Source organism: Arachis hypogaea, chromosome 8, assembly GCF_003086295.3.
Source record: "Arachis hypogaea cultivar Tifrunner chromosome 8, arahy.Tifrunner.gnm2.J5K5, whole genome shotgun sequence".
Taxonomy (NCBI): domain Eukaryota; kingdom Viridiplantae; phylum Streptophyta; class Magnoliopsida; order Fabales; family Fabaceae; genus Arachis; species Arachis hypogaea.
The window spans coordinates 49,680,538-49,702,522 of NC_092043.1; the positions used below are offsets into that span (position 1 = coordinate 49,680,538).

Here is a 21,985-nt window from a genome sequence, read left to right on the forward strand (position 1 = left end):
TCTCTCTTTTAGTGATTCCCAAACTTTTGGTCTTCTACTCTTCTCATTCTAATTTTCTTTCCATACCAAAACAAGACATATGAAGAAAAACCATTGAAGAGAAGTGAACAACAAAATATTAACCATTGAATGCACAACAAAGATTCAAAGAGGTATATTTCAATTTTTTTTTAAGTTAATGACAATGTCAAGTATTATTTACATTATTTATTTAAAATAATTAATTTATTTTTTTTTTATAATGGACAGTGTTCAAAGATTGAAGTGAGGACAAAACTCAATAGAATTTTTTTTTGTGAGACTTGGAACAAAAAATAATCAGGTAAATCAATAACTTTATTTTTGGTTATTATATATTTGTGTTTCTAAAATTATTTGTTATTGCTCAATAGGTTTAATATTTTTTTTTAAGAAAATAATATATATGCAATTATTTTTGTTTTTTTTGTTAGATAGTTCAAGTTAAGTTAAAAATGTCAAAGATGAAAACAATTCACTCATTTTTCAAGAGAAAAGAGAGAATATATGATGAACAAAATTCAGCTTCAGATTCTTTGAGTAATGTTCAAAATATTATTGAACAACCTGTGACACAACTTGTTGAGCAAGATATTCAACCCCCTGCTTCCAAAATAGCAAGGACTGAAATAGATCAAGTTAATATTGATACATTGATGCGTGATCCCGGAAAGCGTCCGCAAATTTGGAATTATCCTATCAATCAACAAGATGAAATCCGTAGAGCATACATAAAGTTTGGACCATATCAATTTATTATGGATGAGTACCCTCTTTCTGGTCTAGAAAGTCATCCTCGTCGTTTCAAAGCTCATTGGTTTAAGAGTTTTTCTTGGCTAGAATATTCGCCAGAAGTGGATGCTGCATTTTGTCTTCCATGCTATTTATTTTCTAGAAAATCAAGTCCATACTGAGTACATCTCTAGATCCTAAAGATGCTTTCAAGTTATTCAGTGTTTGCAACATATGCAATCTTGTAAAGAATTTCTATTCTTTAGATTTTTCTGAGCAAGAAAAGATTCAATTGGATTATGAGTTACAACATTATGAACTTGATGTGGTTAAAGCTCCAGATTTTCAGAATTTGTCTACTCTTGCTGAATTGTGTCAAAAATTGACAGAGACAGGAAAATCAAATATATATCCTTTAATTGATAGATTAATTCGTCTTGTTTTGACTCTTCCTGTGACAACAGCAACAACTGAACGGGCCTTTTCAGCTATGAAGATTATTAAAACAAGGCTTCGAAACAAGATGGAAGATGAATTTTTAGCAGATTGTATGATTGTATATATTGAAAAGGAAATTGCTTCAAAATTCACTTCAGAGATGATAATTGATGATTTTAGTTCCATGAAGCATCGTCGAGCAAGTTTAAAAATATCAAAATCTTAAAGTATGTAGTTGAACATTGACTTTTATATAATATAATTACTTTTTTGATATATATGCTACAAATCATATTTTGTTAATTTTTTGTTATATTTTATATTTAATTGGCCCCCCTCTTATGAAATTTCTGGTTCCGCCACTGTCTAGGAGAATATATTTAAATTACTAATCAAAAATATTTTCATAGAAAAAATATAAAATTTAGTTTTTAATGTATTTATTAAAATAAAAAACTTTACAAAAATTTTATATCCTTTATCAAATTAAAAAAAATAACAGTTTTCTACAGAAAATTTTTATGGAGACAGTAGAAGAGTGTTTTTTTTTCTTTTTATTAATTGATTATTATAAATAAATAAATTAATAGTTGGGTTAAATATAAAGCAAAAATTTTATATATTATTTTCCAATAATATTAAATATAAGATTTATATTGTTTTTGCCATAAACATTTAGCTCAAATTTTAGCAAATATTGTTTAGTTTAAACTTACTAAATTTTACATAAGTTTTGTTAAACTTGATATTATGTTAACATAATGTATCATAAATAAAAATTTTGCTTCAGCTTGTGCCATTTAGAGAACATAACCTTTTTCCTTCTTTTAAAAGGGTCTAAAACTTACGTTTAGCTTTAGTTTACTACTACAAAATAACTAGATTGGACCAAGAAATTTGGCGAGGATAATGATATAAATCAGATTCAATTATTAAAATTTAAAAGACATTATAAAACACTTTCCAGAGCTGACGGTTGGTTAAAAATAAAGTATAGGAGTAAATGGATAAATTTATTCTTAATTTTTTTTAATTAGTTCTAGATTTTTTTTAGTTAAATTTATTTTTTAAAGATTTTAAATTAATTGTGTTAATTTTTTTGTTATTTTTTTTGTTGACAGTATCAAAATTTATTAATGTGGCAGGTTAAGTAATACTACAATGTATATATAAAAGTCTTAATTAACTATTAGTACGATAAATTTATAAAATTAAATTAAGTCAAAATCTAATAAAGGGAAGAATTTGAGGTATTAGAATTCCTCAATTTGAAATAAATTTAATCAAATTTCATAAACTTATCATGTTAGCTGCGAATTATGACTACTTGGTGTGTGTTGCGATGTTATTTAACGTGTCATATCAATAAATTTTGATGTTATTAACAACAAAAGTAATAAAATGACTAACTTAAAATCTTTGAAATACGAATTTAATTAAAAAAAATTTTAAAATCTAATTTGGAAAATGAATAGTATTTTAGAGACTAATTTAACTATTTACTCGTTAATTCTTAAAATAATTCAAATATTGTTTATTTTTTATTTCAGTAAGACAAGTATTACGAGAATACAAGAGATTTTATAAAGGCGAAATTCAAAATTTTTAATATTTACTTAAATAAATAAATCAATACTTTAACCAATCTAAATCAGTTTCATAAAATTTAGTCTTTTACCTCACCAATTTTTTTCGGTAAACATCAAGATCAGCTTCAATTGTCTTTACCTCACCAATCTTTTTGGTAAACCTATACAACCACTCACCCAACTGATTTCAAAGGAGTTTGAATCTATGATTTTTTTTAATATCGAATAATAATACCTCAAATCAAAAAATAAAATTTTACTTCTATTTAGACTGCGATATTTATTATGTAGAAAATAATTTTATTTTATTTCATAAATCGTGAAAATAGAATTAGAGCAAGAAAGAAGAAGATAACACAGTCATGTATTCTAATTCAACTGTCTTGTTCAATGCAATCTACATTTAGTCTTCACCACAACATTGATAAAATTTTTACTATCTTTTTAAATATTACATACATCAATTTCTAAAGATTCAACCTAATTTTATCAGGATAAACCAAGATTCAACGTAAGCTTGACTTGTCCAGGTTAATTTACTAAATGAATATATTTAAAAAAATTTAATAATAATAAACTTATCATGTGTATTTAGTACACATATTAACTACTACGATATGGGAGAATTGGGGCTGTGCTAGGTTTATGTTCAAATTGTTAGGGGTTAAATTGATGCTTTTAAAATTTTGGCCATGTCATCTAACCGTTATAGTGTCACGTGTCATTTAAAATTACCAGCTTTTCGATGACGAAAAACGTCGAAAGGACCAAATTGAAGCACGGGTCAAAATTTCAAGGTACAATTTGAGCCAATTAAAATTTTAAAGACTAAATTGAGTCGAATGTTAAATTTTAAAGACTATTTTGAATATTAACTCAAGTTTGTAGTAGTAATATTTAGGTCGAGTTGTGCATAGCTAGAATAATGACATATATGATGGCGATAAAAAAAATATAAAGTGATATATAAGCATGGTCATTGACGGAGGAGTTAATAAAAAAATATATAAAATATTTATTGACAATTATATATATATATATATATATATATATATATATATATATATATATATATATATATAATAGTAAATTGAGATAATTTTGTAAATATTTTGCACAACTCCATTTGATGAAACTCTCGTATAAAGCTCCATCAAATACTTTGCCATGAGTTAAACCCATGTTTCAAATACTTGGGTGCAGCTTCGTATAAAAACTAACAAATCTATCATTTATCTCATGTCTCGTCTCAGTTGTTTGGATTATTTAAGTATCTAGCAAGTATAACGTTACGACGGTATATCCGTATATATATAAAGTTCCATCATTTTAGCACATAGAAAATAACGATGGATACAAAAACAAAATATAAAGTTATAAGTAAAATAGAAGTTATGATTTAACTAAATGAATTTTCTAAGACATTGGCTAAGAGAGTTAAAATATATGTTTTTTTACTCTTTGGTATTAATTTAGAAAAAAATAAATTTTATATTTGTGGATGCAATGTTAAATACATTGTGATCAATTGTAATAACACGAAAACTCATATTTAATTTTATGTAAAGTTAATATTTAAAAATCATTAAATAATTTGATATGTTTGATTAAATTGTCATCTAACGACTCTCAACTCTCAAGTATCAAATTCATATGAAGTTAACTGTACTTGAGTTTCTTATAATAATAGTGATATACCATCCTAATTAGGGTAAAAATCTCAATAATTAAGAGTTTTCCAATGATAGGAAAAGTTAGTCACGAGTGACCACCCTCCATATCCTAATAAGTAGCATGCATTGTGTGTATTCATATGCATTATTATTATTGCATAAGGCACCATCCATGGCTAGATTCTCTTGCACCAAAATTATTATTATTCTCTTCTATGTTCTTCTTTTTCTTCTTCTATCATGTACTACACTCCAAAATACCAAAACCAAAGTGAAGGCTTTTCCATTTCACACCAATGGAAGGTGGATAGTGGATGAAGAAGAAGGAGGGAAGAGGGTGAAGCTTGCATGTCTTAGTTGGATGGCCCATGGGCTTGCTGTAGTGGCTGAGGGCCTAAGCAAGCAACCACTTGACTCCATTACAAAGAGGATAAGGCCCATGGGCTTTAACTGTATTAGGCTCACTTGGCCTCTTGAATTAGTCATCAATGAGTCTCTTGCTTCTCTCACGGTTAAAGAATCATTTAACAGGCTTGGGCTTTTTGATGATATTAATGGTATTCAAGCCCACAACCCCTCTATCTTAGACCTTCCCCTCATCAATGCTTTTCAGGTAATTTTTTATGATAAACCTTCTCAATCTATGGCATGTTTAGTTTTTTTCTTTTTCTGTTTTATTTTTAATATTTGTGTGTTTTATGTGAAATTAATAGTGAAAATAAGAAATAGAAACGAAGTGAAATTTTATTATTTTTAAAAATTTATGTTGAAAATAAAAATAAAAATAGAAACCAATGTTTTATTTTCATGGAGTTCTATAATCTTTTTACTCTAAAAGCAAAAAGAATTATGTTGGCAAATTCAGATGTTTCTTACTTTTTACTAAGTGTAGCTGGTATTCATGTGAAGTATTTAAAAAGCATTTATTTATTAGAGGAAATAAAAGTTTCCATTTTTTCATGCATGTTATCAATAATTCAATACTTAGGCCCTTTAAAAATAGTTTATTAAAACTAATTTTCTAAAAACAGATTTGTAAAATTTGTGATTGCCATGTTTGGTAAATAAAAATATAAGTGATTTTCAACTACAAAAGTTGTGTCTAGTAAAATTGTTATATATTTAACATGACTTTAGTAGACATAATATAACCGTAATAAATAGTATTATAAATATACGATTCATTAATATATAAAATTATATTAGATTTTTTAACTTTAAAAAGTATAAATTAATTTCAGAAAATATCTTTATAGAACTATAGATGATTTCAAAACCATCTTTATTTTCTTAAAAGTATAGTCACATAATATTTTTTAATCTGTCAAGCAAAAAAAAAGATATTTATTACTTTTCAAAAGGATAAACTCTTTTTTAAAAAAATTCCCACTTTAATCCTAATGTTGGTTTCTAGTCTCAAAAAATAAATTGACCACTCTTCATTATTTTATTTTATTTTATTCACTAGTAATATTCTTTTCTAAAGATATATATATTTTTTTGTGTGTGCATATTTACTAATTTACCTCAGGCAGTGGTGAAAAGCCTAGGAGACAAGATGGTGATTTTGGACAACCACTGTACGAAACCATCAATGTGTTGTTCTGAAACAGACCAAAATGGGTTCTTTGGAGACAAGTATTTTGATCCACATGTTTGGATCAAAGGCCTTACCAAAATGGCCACCATGTTTAATGGAGTCACTAATGTTGTGGCTATGAGCTTAAGAAATGAGCCAAGAGGTCCCAGATCCAACCTCAAAGATTGGTACAGGTAACTAGGTTTCCAATCTACCCTATCTACTTCTGATGATTGCATTAAATACTATTTCTCTCTAAAAGATAAAAAATTTTCAAATATATTTAAAACACTAGTATTTCAGTCATTTTAACAGTAAATTTTAATTAATATATTACATATTTTTTTTATAATTGAAATAACAGTTAAAACTACTAGAACATTAGTATTGTTCTAGGTACATTTAAAATTTTTTCAAAATTTTATTTGGTTACTAAGACAAAAACAAAAAGTATTATACTTTTTTTCAATCTAAAAAAATAATATTCTCTGTATTTTCTAAAAGTAGCAATAAAAAATATATTTTTTTATCTCTATATGTTTGTCTCTTTGTATTTGTATTCCTATCTCAAAAATAGAATTTAAAGCATATACTTAAAATTCTAAATCTTATGCATACTTAATTTCACAGTAAAAAATATATAGTAGTTAACTTTATTATTAAAAAATTATTAATTTTTTTCTCTCAATAATTGAAACATAAAACGATTTCAAAACATATTTTACTTTAAAGAACGACAAACAAGCTTTTATAAAATGAATTTTTTTAACCAAGAAGCCATTATAATTAACATTTTTTTTTATAAAAATCATAATTTATAAATTTTATACACAAAATTAATTTTGTTCAAAAAAAAAAAAAAAACCTAACCTACCCTTAACTAACATTTGAGCTTCCTGGTTGTCATTATATTTTATCTTAACTTCATTATTCTTAGTGCATGTTTAGGTGCTATTATTTTGTTCAAAAAAATATTTTTTCAATGAAAAAAGATCTTTTTTTATTTTTTAATGTGTTTGGCAAATTTCTAATAGTAAAAATAAAAGCACTAGTAAAATAAAAAAAAAAAGATCTTTTTTGAGAAACTGTAATTTACATCTTTTTTTAAAAGATCTTTTTTTCTTAAAAAAAAAAGATGTTTTTCATGTAATAAATAAACAAAAAATACTTTTATATTGTTATACCTAAACATAATTGATAGATAAAAAGACTTTTTTACATGAGATATCCAAACATAAAATTACTTTTACTTCTCTATAAGATCTTTTATAAAAAGATAACTTGAAAAAAGACATTTTCTTAGAAGCTCATCCAAACAAGCCCTTAATGCAATTGTTGGCCGTCAAAAAATAAAACTATAAAGTATTAAACGGCTTTTAAATAATTAATCTTGATACGCTGATATTCTGATAATATAAAAGTTTTACATGACAATCCAAATAAATTCATACGTTTAAATACTTTTAAGTAATAAATTTAAAAATTAATATTTTTCATTTATGATGTAACAATATAATACGCTATTAAACGTATGTATAAAATTAAACTCTTTTTATATTTTCAGTATATAGAAATTAAATTCTTTAAATAATAATACATTAATATTGCTAGGTACATGGCTGAAGGAGCAGAAGCCGTTCATGGTGCAAATCCAAATGTTCTAGTAATTATTTCTGGCCTAGTTTGGGATCAAGACTTATCATTTCTTAAGAATCAACCATTAAAACTCTCCTTCAATGGAAAACTAGTATTTGAGGTACACCAATATAGCTATGGGAAAGGCCCAGGTTGGCAAATTGAGAATCCAAACAAAATGTGTGCAAAGATCTTAGGAGAGGCAATGAGGAACTCTAGCTTCTTACTGGAGCAAGGTCGACCAGTGATGTTGAGTGAGTTCGGCGTGAACATGAAAGGCACAAACTTGGGTGATAATAGGTTTTTGAATTGCTATTTGGGTATGTTGGCTGAACTTGACATGGATTGGGCTTTGTGGACACTTGTTGGCAGTTATTACATTAGAAATGGAGATTTTATAGTTGGAGCTGGTGAGGTTTATGGTGTTCTTAATGAGGATTGGATTAGGGTTAGGAATGCAAGTATATTGCACAAGATCTCAGCTGTTCAACTTCCTTTTAGAGGTAAAATATTATTTGTTCATACATTCATAATTTAATGTATTTATTAATTACACCAAAATTTTCTAAATAAACCATAATTATTAAAATTGAACCGATAATTAATCCGATCATATGATCGGGTCAATGGATTACTGGTTTAATTGATGGGTTACTAATTTATCCAATTAATTATCGTCACTGAGAGATTGAGAAATATAAAGATATAGAAATAAAAGAATTGCCATTGGACAAAATTCATGCAATTTTTTTTCATAAGAAAAACCACTAAAAAAAACATTTTATTTTATGTTATCTTAATATCATATCTTAGTATTTTAACTTTTAAAAAATAATTAAATAAAAATTTCCCATTTTATAAATTTTGGTCACCCCAACTATATTCCTATTTACATGCAGGGCCAGGATTGTCATCAAAAGCTAATAAGCAACACAAAGTGATTTTTCATCCGTTGACCGGTCTATGTGTTTTGACAAAGTCAACAGTTGACCCATTAAGATTGGGACCTTGTTCTAATTCTGATCATTGGCAATACAAACCACAAGAGACAAAGCTATCAATAGAAGGTACCCTTTTGTGTTTGAAAGCATATGGAGAAGGGAAGGCACCAAAACTTGGAAGAGAATGTTCAAGTCCCAATTCAACATGGAAAATGGTGTCTGATTCTAAGATGCACCTCTCATCTAGAGTCAACAAAAATGGTTCTAGTGTTAGGGTTTGTTTGGATGTAGACACTACTAATAACATCATTGTTACCAATACTTGTAAGTGCTTAACCACACATAAGTCATGTGATGCTGAAAGTCAATGGTTTAAGCTTGTTGATAGTGTGGGAGGAGGAGTTTAAACTAAATAAATGATGTATGCTCCATTATTCTACTAAATAAATTTGGAAAATTTTAGACCATACCATAGTAAATTAGTAATTCTCTTAAATTAACACATAAAATTTGAGTGAGTTGCCCTAATCTGTAATACACTTGTGTAATTCACTATTCATTCATGAGTCCTAAATAATTTTATTAACTTGGTTACTTCAAAGTTTAGTGCAATAATACTCTATATTCTTCTAATTGACAAAATGAGAATGATTTTTTTATGAAAGATGTTTGATTATATTATAGTGTATTATATATATTGTTTAAAGTTTAACATATTATAAATAAAACAAGCATATCGAATTCAATTAAAGTATGGATACTGACACGAATATACGATATGATATGATACGAAATATATGGATACACAAATTTAAAATTTTTATAAGATACGAAAATACGGTATATATATAAAATATAAAGTATTTTTTAGATATATTATAATGATATTTTAGTGTGTAATGGTATTTAAGTGTGTCTACGTGTGGTAAAGAGTTTTTTATTTTTAATTAAGGTATGATTAGACACAAAAGACATACATGTTGAACAAGTATCGATAAATTGTGTTCAAAATATATCCTATATGTAGATACAGCAAATAAAAAAAATGTAAAACACACGTGTCAACGGATATTCGATCATATTCGAAATATGTCTCACACGCACGGCAAATCAGATCCGTACTTTGTAGGTTTCATATTATCCTACTATTATTTGTTTTAGAATCGATTACCAACTTGTTCATTATGTTGTCACAAGAGTCATAAATCCTAATTCTTAAATTCAAGACTCTGTTAAAATGTTAGTTGGTTAATTATTTTGTGATTGATTCCAAGAACGAGCATCCTATCACGCAATCCCGGATTTGGAGCGAAAAAATGAAGCTTGAGAGCTACACTATAAGGAGCGTAGCTCTGAATAGCAGTGCAACCAAGAGAGTAGAGAGTTCTGGAGGTGACCTTTATGAAAGAGTAGGGATGTATGAACTATGATTGAAATCTTAAAATGTTAGTTGATTAGATATTTTAATGTAATGAATTTTTAATGTAGTAACGGTGAATATTATGTAAATCTTTTTTACAAAATTCTAAAAATCAAATTCGTTATCGAATTAACAGAATTAAAAATTTAATTGAAAATAAATTAGGTATAACAAAATAATATATTTTAGATTTTTTTTTGTATGTTTTATTATTTTAAAAATATTAACTGTTAAAAATTATATCACTCAGTTAAAAATTCTTTGACCGATGTATTGTTAATTAATTTTGTTATTTAAATCAGACCAATCTAATAATTGATTCAAAATTAACAGAGTTAAACTGACCGATTGAATTTGATTCTCATGATTTCTGGTATTGAAGTTGCGTACTTTTTAATTCCTAGGTGGAGGTGGGGACCACTTAATTAATATAGGATTTTGATTTCTAATTTTGACCCAACAAGATGTGGCTGTGTTTCTTCCATTCTTGGGGTAATTGATTAGTGCGGCTAATATGTGACCACTTAAAATGTACTTATTTCACATATTTGCCACCCAACTCATTACTCATCCTATTATGTAATAAATCCGTATATCATTTAATTGAAAAATACTGTATGTAAATCAAAATGTGAGTGCTACTTTGATTAACTTTTATAATTTATAATTTTATCTTTTATTTAAAATTCTTTTACCTTTTTATTTTTTAATAAAAAAATACCAATACATTTTAGGAATGGCTAGAATGTTACTATTTCACTTATCTATGCCAAAATACTTTTAGAATTTTGCAGTAAAACATGCTGTGCATATTATTAACGAGTAAAGCTAGGGAACCAAAAGCATATCAGCCAAAATCCAGCCAAATACTTTTGGATGAATTCAAAATTTTTACGAATTAATATATATGGATGTTTCTTCTACTAAGTATTAGAATGTTTCTTTTTCATATTAAATGGATGTTTTTTTATATATTTTTCGAATTTGTGATTGTTAGAAGTAGATAGATTAATGTAAGAAAAAAGAAGAAGGTTTTTATAGGTTTTAATTAGGTTTACTTAATCAATTTAAAATTTTTTAAATTTTGAATTTAAAAAATTTTAAATTAATTAATTATTGATATAAATTAATATAGTTTTATTTAGTTTTTAGTTGATAAAGTTTTAGTTCCTTATACTTTTCCATTATTAACATATTGCCAAATCAATTTCTCAATAACAAATTATCTTTTGAACTTCTTTTCAATTACATTTTTTATCTGTCGAGTTTAAAATTTTTTTGGTGTCTTGTCTATGTCTCAACTTTTATAAATGGAAGAATTAAATTGGATTCAAGAGCATAAAAATATATTTTTTTTAGATTAAAAAAATGAACAAAAAGATTAAATATAATTTTTTGTTGAACCCGTCATTAATGAACCAGCTCATTCTGTAAATGCTGCTGAAGAATTTCAAAATCATGCATCACATATATCAAATCCAAACCTTCAACCAATTGAACTCAGAAAATCAACAAGAATTAAAATATTATCAAACTATCTCAAAGACTATCATTATAAAACAACACAGTTTTTAGTTTCTAGTTTCATTAATCTTTTTTGTAGGTATCTAATTTTATAACAAATTTCTTATGATGCACTAAGTCCAAAACAATAAGATGTTAGCGCAGTTAAAAATGTGAATTAGAAAAAAAAATTGAAAAAGATGAAAATTGTGATTGATTCATCTACGTTTTTGCATTACATACCAGGGTAGGGGGCAATGATTCCCTAACTTGATAATTTTTATACAAAAGTTTATTTATTTTACAGTTTAGCCTTTCTAATTTTATGTCTTTTCTCTCTTCTCAAGTTATTTATTGCATGTTGGCTCCTTCTATTAAAAAATTTTTTAGCTCCACCTTGATTACACAAGAGTAGCAGTTCTCTAACAATCCAATAGACTGACTGCACTAATTTTTTATATTGAGCTAACAACTAACTAACTTAATCTGCCTAACTAACTTTGTTAATTAACAATTCTAACTAACTAAGACTAACAGCAGTAATTAACTAACTAATAAGTTCAGCTTTCTAAATCCATTAACTTAGGCTACAACACTAATAACTTTTTTGTTAAAAAAAACTTGAAAATTTTCAATGACCTAAAAAAAAGAGTTAAATCTAGAGCCGCTTTTTAAGTTTTTTTTTTAATTTTAATTTTAAGAACAAATTCTGCTGTGTCTACAAAGGTGATTATGTAGAAAATAATTTATTTTTGTCTCATAATGAACGAACTAAAAACAAAATAGAGAAAAAAAAAGTATATATACATATATCTTGGTTCAACCACCTTGTATAATATGGTCTATATTCAATCTCTACCATAATTATGATAGAATTTTCACTACCTTTACAAATATTTACATTCATCAATTTTTTAGGATTTTTTCTAATTCTATATGAGACAAACCAAATTTTTAACCAAGATTGATTTGTCTAGATTCACTCTCTATACTTTCAACACTAAGTGCTCACCTAATTTAGTAAGAAATACCTCTCAAATACAAAAAACAAAATAGAAATAGATTATAAAAGAGATAAAAATAATCTTTTGGCTTTTCTCCAAACTAACTCTCTTTGTCTTTTTTTTCAATGACTTTTTTTTTAATCCTCACATTTATGCCATTTTTCATTGATTGAAACAAAGAAAGATAAAATCGAAGAAAATAGAAGATTTGATAAAGAACCATGAAGGAGAAGAATAAAATAGCTTGAAAGCTATAAGTATAACCCGATTTTAGAACTCTTAAATGTTGCCTTCCATCTTGATAGAATACTCCCTTTAGTGTAGGTGTATTGCTTCCAAAACTTCAAACATAAGTGGTGAAGGTGTTGGGTAGGTTCAAATTTGTGGGTTCTCTCTCTTTATTTCAATTTCTGGCCGTTTACTCTTTTATATAAGAATAAAACTTCCAAAATTTGAACTTGGTATAATACATTTGACTTTGTTCTTCTTCCCAAAAATTAAAGAAGTGATGGAATCGAAGCAAAATCACATGGCTGGTGGAGTTGGCTAGCTGCTTCTCTTTCTTCATTTTTCTTTTGACTTCAAATATCGGAACCATTAAATTCATTTTTTGGCTCTAAATTTCAATTTAGCAGAGATAAAAACCTGTATTTTTTTCTTCTTACCAAAAAATGTACAGCAAGTGTTAACTCATCTTTTTTAATTTTTTTCTGCATCAAATCAGATTTGATTTTATTTTTTGACTCTAACTTTTGACTTTTTTTTTTTCTCTTTTTCCCTTTTAATGCATAAGTGTGGTGATCCATCCTTTTTACTTTGCTTGAAAACATCTGAACTTCCCATTTGATTTGTAAAATATCTTTTCATCTTTAATTTGTGAGTAATCACATAGGTTTTGGCTTAGAAAAGAAAAGAAAGTGTTTGGGTACAGTAGTTACGAGCTAATGAAGAGAAGAGTGTGTTGCCAAGAGAATTTTGGATAGTTTATTTTTATGTACAATAACCAAACAAATTACACACACTATTAAGCTTTTAGCCCAAACCATTAATATTTATCATCATCAAATAAATGTTATTGTTCTTCTCAAACTCAACAAAACCTTTGCCCCGATAGGTCAATCTGCGTCAAAACTCACGGGCTTGCGCGATTTTTTTTTAATTTAGCAAATTTTAAATTTTAATCCAACCTACTCTTTTTGATAGGTTTAATAGGTTAGTCCACCCCATTTTGTCGCGTCTAAATATATGATTGATTTTTTTTCTATTCTTGTTTAATTTGGTTAATGCAACTAATATTTGACTACTTAACCGACATATCACTTAATTGAAAAATACTATATGTATTAGATTCATAGTTTATAATTTTATCTTTTATTTAAAGATGAAAAAGATGAAAAAAATTCAAAATTTTATATTTTTCAGATGAGTAATAAAAAATTATATTAGTGAATAAATTTATTGATGGTTAAAAATAAAAAAAGATACAGCTAATTTTTGAAGATAAAAGAGAAAAAAAAAACCATATAAGAGACAATTAAACAGCTATAATTTTGTATATGTGAAGCATAAATTTTGTTACTTCTTATCTTAATAGTTAATTAATTTCAAAATTATTATTATTATTATTATTATTATTATTATTGATGATAAACTATCCTCATATTTCTTTTATATAATAGATAAATAATAAGAAAAAAAAAAGACAAAATCGCTACTTGCTATTTAGATATTTTAAAAAAAAATTTCAAATCGTATAATACCATTTCATGACACTTTTATTTAAGGCTATTTTTTTTTGAACATGGTAAAAATTTTAGTGTAATACTCAATTATTAAATTTTATAATTTTTTAAAAATTTTGGGGTGGAACAATATGTCCCGCCATATTATATACCATATAATCCAATAATTTTATCAATATCTAAAAAAATAAACGTTCATTTAATGCTTAATTGCTTATGACTACATTTCTCTTGTACATTGAATTTTTTTAGCCGAAAATTTCGGAGAAAAATTTGACTTTCTAGCATTTTAACACATATCACTATATTCATATTATTATTCTTAATTGTTGTGGTTTATTCATATTATTGCTGTTCTTATTCTTATCGATATTGTTATTATGAGCAGGAAAAAACACCAAAGGAAGGATGCAGAAGAGACAAAAATGAAACAGAAAAAAAATCAAAGCACACAACTTATTGGGAATACGATGTGGTAGTTGAAGTTGTGTAAATTTCAAACCACCAAAACCACAGAATCGCTATCAGAATTTAATTTTAATGATGAAAAAAAAAATCTTCCCTTTCTGGCACCATCTCAAGCACTTATATATATTTGATAAACTATGATCCATATTATTCATTTATTATTATTATTATAGGGATTTTGTATTGCTCTTGAGGCTCAAAGAAAAAATTCCCAGAAGAGAAATCTAAAAGAGAATATAATAATGAAGTCAACGAATCCTGAACCTGAAAAATCATCATCACCATCATCATCATCAAAGGCAGAAACATTAGATTCGGTGAAAGAAAAAGAAGAATCAACAACAACAGCTCAAAATGGTGGTTCATTATTGAAGGATAGCAGTGATGCTGAGGTCACAAAAATCACTCTCATGAGAGCTTTTGTTGAAAGCAAAGATCCGGCTTCTAAGGTACCAAATTATAGTTTCCAACATCATCATAGTACTTTTGTTTTTCCTAATAATGTTGGATCTGTTTTTTACCATATTGATGTTAATTGATGGGGATATCAAATCCATTTGGATGAATAAATTTTCATGGGACATTTTCTTTTTTAACCATTTGTGGCATATAATTTGGATCAATAGATATATATGTTATGATTTGTGAATCGTTGACCTTGATTTTTATGCCTTTTTGGATGATTATTAAGCATAATTGAAGAATACCCATTTTTTGTTATGGGAAAAAGTTTATAACTTTGATGATTTGAATGCAAATTGTGTTTGTTTTTGATGATGGGTCATGGGGTGGTAGGATGTAGATGATTCAACACTTAGAAGGTTCTTGAGGGCACGTGACTTGGATGTGGAGAAAGCTTCTTACATGTTCCTTAAGTACCTGAAATGGAAACTCTCTTTTGTGCCAAATGGAGTGTCTCCATCAGAGATTCCTGAGGAGCTTGCACACAGGAAATTGTTCTCTCAAGGCTTTGATAAACAGGGTAGACCTATAGTTCTTGCATTTGCTGCCAAACATTATCAAGGAAGTGATGGTGGTGATGGCTTCAAAAGTATGTTACTCATTTCTCACTTCTATTTCCTAAATTAGCATTACCTTAATTAATTGTCCATGTGTTGGATATTAAAAGGTGAAAACACAAAATTCAGAGGAAGATGTTTAGAGGGGTTTTGTAAGTTTAAATATTGACACGTATTATGTAGTTTCAACTAATCGTGTTTATCATTAGGGCAGAGTTAGCATAAAATTTGGAGAGGGGCCAAAGTTTAATTTTTGAATATAAACAGATTAAAATAAAAATTTTAAGAGAAACCAAAATTTATACACAATTTAAAAGAAAAAGTTGAAATTTAGAGGAGTTATTGCCGCCCTTGACACATGAGAGATTCCGCTCTTGTTTATGATAGTATTTTCAATAATCTTTTATTTGTACTAGAATCAATGACATATTAGATCTAAAACTTATATGCATTTCAAACAAGTTTGTAAATATATAAAAATAAAACGAATAATTCTTTCAGTTAAACTGATAAACATATATGTCAATATTTGAATTTTTTTTATCTTTATGTGAAAATAACTCTAGACATCTTGGTCGGAATTTTTACCAAACGACAATTAATTAAAAAATGGTTGACAAATTTCAATGCTTCTATACCTTTTTTCTTTTAACTCTTCAACAAAGAGATCTCAGTTCAGATGAATATTGTAGTTAGAAACATGAAAATCAATATACTAAGATATGATAGACCATACTAACTCTGCTCAAGTTAGATTAGTTTATTCTAGTGGAATTTAGATTTTACTACAGATAAAAGAAAGAAGAGAAAACATGCAATTTAATAATTCAAGATTGATTCATCTGAAATTTATCTCTCTAAACTTTTTAAAATGTATAATTTGACTTCTTAAAAGTCATTAAAAAGTGCAAAATCTATATATTTTCTGCTATTTTTTCCCCATAAATTTATCTCCCTTAATGTATTATAAGAATAAATTTCAATAAAAACTTAGCAGAAACTTTTCCTTGGCAACATTTTAAAAATTAAAACATAAAAAATTGCACTAAATCACATTTTCTCCAAGAAAGAAATATATGAAGTCCTTGTAATAAAAAAAAAAAAAAGAGTATTCTAAGGTAAAACTTAACTGTGCATTAAATCTTAATTTAATTTAAGATGAAAACTCAGGTGTAGTCAAGTTCACGTGAAGTTAATAGTTGAGAGCCGTTGAATAATTTGAGTGATTTGACTAAATTTTCATCTAACGGCTATCAATTATCAATTTCACGTGAAGTTAACTGCACCTGAGTTTCTACCTTGATTTAAATTGCAACATTTTCCTAAATTTGAGGATAGATACACTCTTGCTTTCTTTTTATAACTTAGTAGGAAATTCACTTTTGAGAAGGTTGTCCCCTCATGTGTTTTTCCTTCTTTTATGTGTTTCTGTATAACAGGGTTCGTAGCATTTACCATTGATAAGCTATGTTCAAGGTAATTATCCCTTTCTCTTATATAATTTTGCTTTTAGAAATGAAAAGCAAGAACCTTAAATTGTATTATAAGACATTTGTAATAAGAATGTTTTAATTTTGATGAATCAGGATGCCAGCGGGGCAAGAAAAGTTTTGTGCTATAGCAGATATTAAGGGTTGGGGATATGCAAACAGTGACATTCGTGGCTACCTTAATGCTTTAACCATTTTGCAGGTGTGCCCTACTTCTATCTTCCATTCTTCTTAGCTTATTATGAATTGTTTACCAATATTTTTAATTTGTTGAAGTAATTGCAGGTAGTTAGTGTCCCTTACATTTCTATTTTTGGTGTTGTTCAACTTGCTAAGCAGTTAGTTGATTACTTTGAACATTGTAAATGGAAAATAAAAAATATTATCTTCACACAAAAAAGCAGCTACCAAGCACGATTGATTTTTTGTATGTACGTAATATGTTTGATATAAATACACTCGTTGATAGAATCTATAATAGAAACTTAGAAGACTAATTAAAACATCAATAATATTAATAAGGGAAAATATAGGAAGCTAATGAAATAGAAAATTAATTTAAACGTAGTCTGTTCACATCTATTATTTTAAAATATTTTATTGGTATTTTTTTTAAATTAATTTATTCGAAGTATAAGTTTTCAGGATTTATTTGTCAATTAACCCTTAATTGCTAAGTGATAAAATACATTTGACTTAGAAGACGGTAAACTATTTAACTTAAACACTTTGAATACAAAAATGATGAAATAAAAGGAAACAATATTGTTTTTTGGATGCAGGATTACAACCCAGAAAGAATGGGGAAGCTCTTCATTTTGCACGCACCTTATGTGTTTATGAAAGTGTGGCAAATTATTTATCCTTTTATTGACAACAACACCAAAAAGAAGGTAACAACACACACTTCATGTTGTTAATTAAGTTGAGATATTAATATTAATATATAAATATTTTGAAATTTTGCATTTATTATTGTGCAGATAGTATTTGTGGACAACAAAAAGATAACACGAACATTGCTAGAAGAAATAGATGAGAGCCAGCTTCCAGAGATTTATGGTGGTAAATTGCCATTAGTCCCAATCGAAAATTGCTGATTAATTAAATAATCACACATTCACAATTCAATTAATGACAACATAGAATTTTCTAATTAAAAGTTATTATTAAGTTCTAAGAAAAATGCACTCTGCGTATTAATTTATATATATATATATATATATATATATATATATATATATATATATATATATATATATATATATATATATATATATATATTGTTCAATTAGTACATCTCGTGCTATGTACAACAGATTCGAGCTATATAGATAGTCAAGACTATATTGGTATATTCAATTAATTTTTATTTATTTATTATTTATTTATATTATAACTCAAATAGTATAATCTCTCAATACTCAATTAAAAAAAAATTAGAATAAAAGTTGAATTATTAAGATCAAGCATTTAGTCCAATTCATGGATTCAAAAACATATATATAATATAGTTCTACACTCAAACAGGGTTTCTTTTTTCCATTTCCTAACCTTATAATATCTATTAATTTTTGGATAAATAACAAGAACATAACAAAGCTCATTTAAGGAAAAAAAACTAAAAAAAGAAAACTATGGTGTGTGTGAGATTGTGTGTGTATTCATTAGCAGTATTTTTTTGTCAAATGCCCAGTTTTTTATTGGGCTCGAAGTTTGGGCTTAATTTAAAAATTCTGGCATAACCGCATCATAAGTGTAAAGTGTAGTACACTTGGGCTTATTGTTCATCCTTAATTGAATTTGAGTCATGAAATACGGATACTTCGCTGAATTATCATGTTAACGTGTCAGATATATTTTAGACACGATATTTATCAATACTTGTATGTTCAATATAATATCTATTGTGTCCAACTGTGTTTTACTAAAAAATAAAAATTTATACTCTGAACACACTTAAATACTGTCACATATCAGCATGTCCGACCTTATTTTTAACATGTATTCTTAAAATAAATTTAAAAATAGTATATATTATTATTTATTAAAATAAAAAATATTTTAAATATTTTATATAATTAAAATAATACATTAAAAATAATTTAAAAATTAATTTATATTTTAATATTAATAAAATAACAAAATATTATCATAATTTATCTAAAAAATATTTTATATTTTATATATATACGTGTCCCCATGTCTTATAAAATTTTAAATTTGTGTGTCGATCCCATGTCCGTGTCAGTGTTCGTACATCATTGCTCTACAGTCTACACACAGCCACACCAAAAAGAGAAAAAAAAAATCCTACGGTGACAAAAACAAATTTCGAATGTTCGAACCTCACTTTGTACATATAATAGTGACATATTTTTAAATGGAGTTCAGAATAAAGATTATCCTTTTTAGAAAAAAAAAAGGTAATAAAAAAAACTATACAATACAAGTGTTCTTTATAAATTTAGTAAAAATGGTTATTTTTCACTCTTATACTCTCTTCGAAAACTTTCACCCTTTTAGAAACATCCAACAAATCTTGGACTTGGAGTTAAAAACTTAAAACCCTCCAATTTTGAGAGTCAAAGTATAGCCAATGAAGCTCCTCCTCGTGTCAAATTCAAACACACTCTACCACTCTATACAATAAGGGCAAATTATAAAACATTGTGTGTGTTTAGATCAATACATAATAGGTATGAATTGAAAATTATATTGTTAACTCATTAATATTATTGGAAAATTTTCCCGATTATATTATTTTTCATAAAAGAAACGAAGGTATTCACTGTAAAGAAAAATATAATTGCGGATGTTCAGACTAATATATAAGATTGAAATATTAAAATAGATATAACCACATCGAAACATGTAAATAAGATTGATTAATTAGAGTGTAAATAGTTATAAAATATATATAAATTGATTCCTAAGTATTCTAATACTTCCACATCTGTGAGAAAACAAAAAACAAAAAATGGGCTTTAAAATAAACACCAATAAAAAAATCAAAGATATGAATAAAATCATGAAAAATGTAAAAAGTATACTTTACATTATCAAATTATAATATTAAAAAAACTGTATTTACATAAAAATATTGAACACATTCTCACTCCTGACTTTATTTTTTTAATATAATTATTAAAAAATAAAACTATAATTAGATATTAAAATCAAGAAACATATGTGTTAGAGTGGATAAACCTATATTTGAAAGTATAAAAAATAATTCCTTCACATTTTTTTATAACCATAACTTTAACAAATCACTATTCACTTTTTATTACCTATTCAACAAATAATAAGTGTTCTTTTTGTCTTTTTTTAAAAAGATATTTGTCAATGAATAGTTCTCTTTTTTACAGTAAATTTATTATTTTTTTTTAAATTATTACGATTTTTTTAGATGAATAGACGAGATAATAAGAATTAGTTATTTATTTAAATAAATGAATTTATGTTTTAACTGTCGTATTCGATTTCTATGAAGTTAGGTAACTATTTAATATAAATAATATTAACTAATTAAACTTTAATTTTTTTTTTTAGTCTAACTAAGTGATGAGTCAAAATATGAACAACTTTAAATTAATTTACAACACAAATAAAATTTAGGGCTATGCATGTCTCATGTTGACAATACATATTAATGTGCAATGTGATAGCATATATAGCTAGGTAGTAATATATAGTAATTCAACTACTACAAAATGAAGGCTTTATTTAATTTGTGAAATGTAGATGGATATGATATTATGAGGGAACACGTTATTCAAGATTTTGTTATGAATATTGTAAGAAGCTAAAGAGGTGTAGGGTTGTAATGGGGACCGAGTGCATTGGCATTGCATTGATGGATCATGATTCGTTACTGTTAAGTGTGTTAAAAGAGAATCAGATCAAATCTCACTGAGGTTTTTAAAGTTAAAGGCCTTTTCAGATTGCAGGGTTTCCTGTCCTCAGACAACATACAACGTCAATACAGTAATTTCATTTAGTTTAATCAACCATCATGTTTAATTTTACAAAATAAATATGTTATTCCTATACTAAAATAAATTATTAAAATTAGTTATTAATATATTTATATTTTAATATATATTTTATATTAATAATTAAATTTTATAATTAATTTTAGTATATATGTTGTATAACTATTTTTAAAATTTTAATATATTTTTAGTATAAAATAATTTTATATTTGTATTTAATTATTAATATTATATTAATAAAAATAACTTTTTTATACTAATTACATAAATAATAATTTTAAAAAATAAACATAATTAAATAACTGTATAAATTATTTTATACCGTTAATACGTTAAAATTAAACTCTTAAATATATTTGATCTATAAGTTGGGTCATTTTTTTGGTTATGGAGAAGGGATTGGTGTTGTGCTGGGATATGGATTGAGTGGGTGCTTCACTGGAATGTGGGACAGATTTTGGTCAGATATAGAAAAGAAATAATCGGACCTTCCGATTTCTATGTTTTAGAAATTTTGCAAGCAAATCGGAGGGTCCGTTTTACACTTGAACAATGGAGAAATCGGACCGTGCGATATGACCCCAGCAAAACGGTGGATCCGATTTCTTTGTGTGAGATGTATTTGGTTCGTCAAAGTAATCGTTGGGTCCGTTTTGTGGTTGAGAAAATTTTGTTTTTTAATTTACACTAATAGAGGAACATTTCTAGCTTTAATTTTTCCTGACATTTTTTGCTT

At 26.4% G+C, this 21,985-nt stretch overlaps 2 protein-coding genes across 2 annotated transcripts; both read left to right on the forward strand.

Annotated features, from left to right (window-relative positions):
- Positions 1 to 4,598: 4,598 nt before the first annotated feature.
- On the forward strand, positions 4,599 to 9,072 carry LOC112708093 (glycosyl hydrolase 5 family protein). The gene is made up of 4 exons (XM_025760225.3): positions 4,599 to 5,063; positions 5,982 to 6,223; positions 7,641 to 8,167; positions 8,564 to 9,072. The coding sequence occupies exons 1-4, from the start codon at positions 4,623 to 4,625 to the stop codon at positions 9,010 to 9,012; spliced, it is 1,659 nt and encodes a 552-aa protein (XP_025616010.1). The 5' UTR covers positions 4,599 to 4,622; the 3' UTR covers positions 9,013 to 9,072.
- A 5,376-nt stretch (positions 9,073 to 14,448) lies between these two features.
- LOC112708094 (uncharacterized) lies at positions 14,449 to 18,437 on the forward strand. Its single transcript, XM_025760226.3, has 6 exons — positions 14,449 to 15,191; positions 15,538 to 15,793; positions 17,201 to 17,237; positions 17,348 to 17,453; positions 18,034 to 18,144; positions 18,235 to 18,437. The coding sequence occupies exons 1-6, from the start codon at positions 14,985 to 14,987 to the stop codon at positions 18,349 to 18,351; spliced, it is 834 nt and encodes a 277-aa protein (XP_025616011.1). The 5' UTR covers positions 14,449 to 14,984; the 3' UTR covers positions 18,352 to 18,437.
- Positions 18,438 to 21,985: the final 3,548 nt, after the last annotated feature.

What these genes read in the sequence shown, in the direction of transcription:
- LOC112708093 (XM_025760225.3), top strand. Translation starts at nt 4,623, where the DNA reads ATGGCTAGATTCTCTTGCACCAAAATTATTATTATTCTCTTCTATGTT. An exon ending in CCCTCATCAATGCTTTTCAG is followed by an intron (nt 5,064 to 5,981) that starts GTAATTTTTTAT and finishes AATTTACCTCAG; the next exon opens with GCAGTGGTGAAAAGCCTAGG. An exon ending in AACCTCAAAGATTGGTACAG is followed by an intron (nt 6,224 to 7,640) that starts GTAACTAGGTTT and finishes TAATATTGCTAG; the next exon opens with GTACATGGCTGAAGGAGCAG.
- LOC112708094 (XM_025760226.3), top strand. Translation starts at nt 14,985, where the DNA reads ATGAAGTCAACGAATCCTGAACCTGAAAAATCATCATCACCATCATCA. An exon ending in GCAAAGATCCGGCTTCTAAG is followed by an intron (nt 15,192 to 15,537) that starts GTACCAAATTAT and finishes ATGGGGTGGTAG; the next exon opens with GATGTAGATGATTCAACACT. An exon ending in ACAACAACACCAAAAAGAAG is followed by an intron (nt 18,145 to 18,234) that starts GTAACAACACAC and finishes ATTATTGTGCAG; the next exon opens with ATAGTATTTGTGGACAACAA.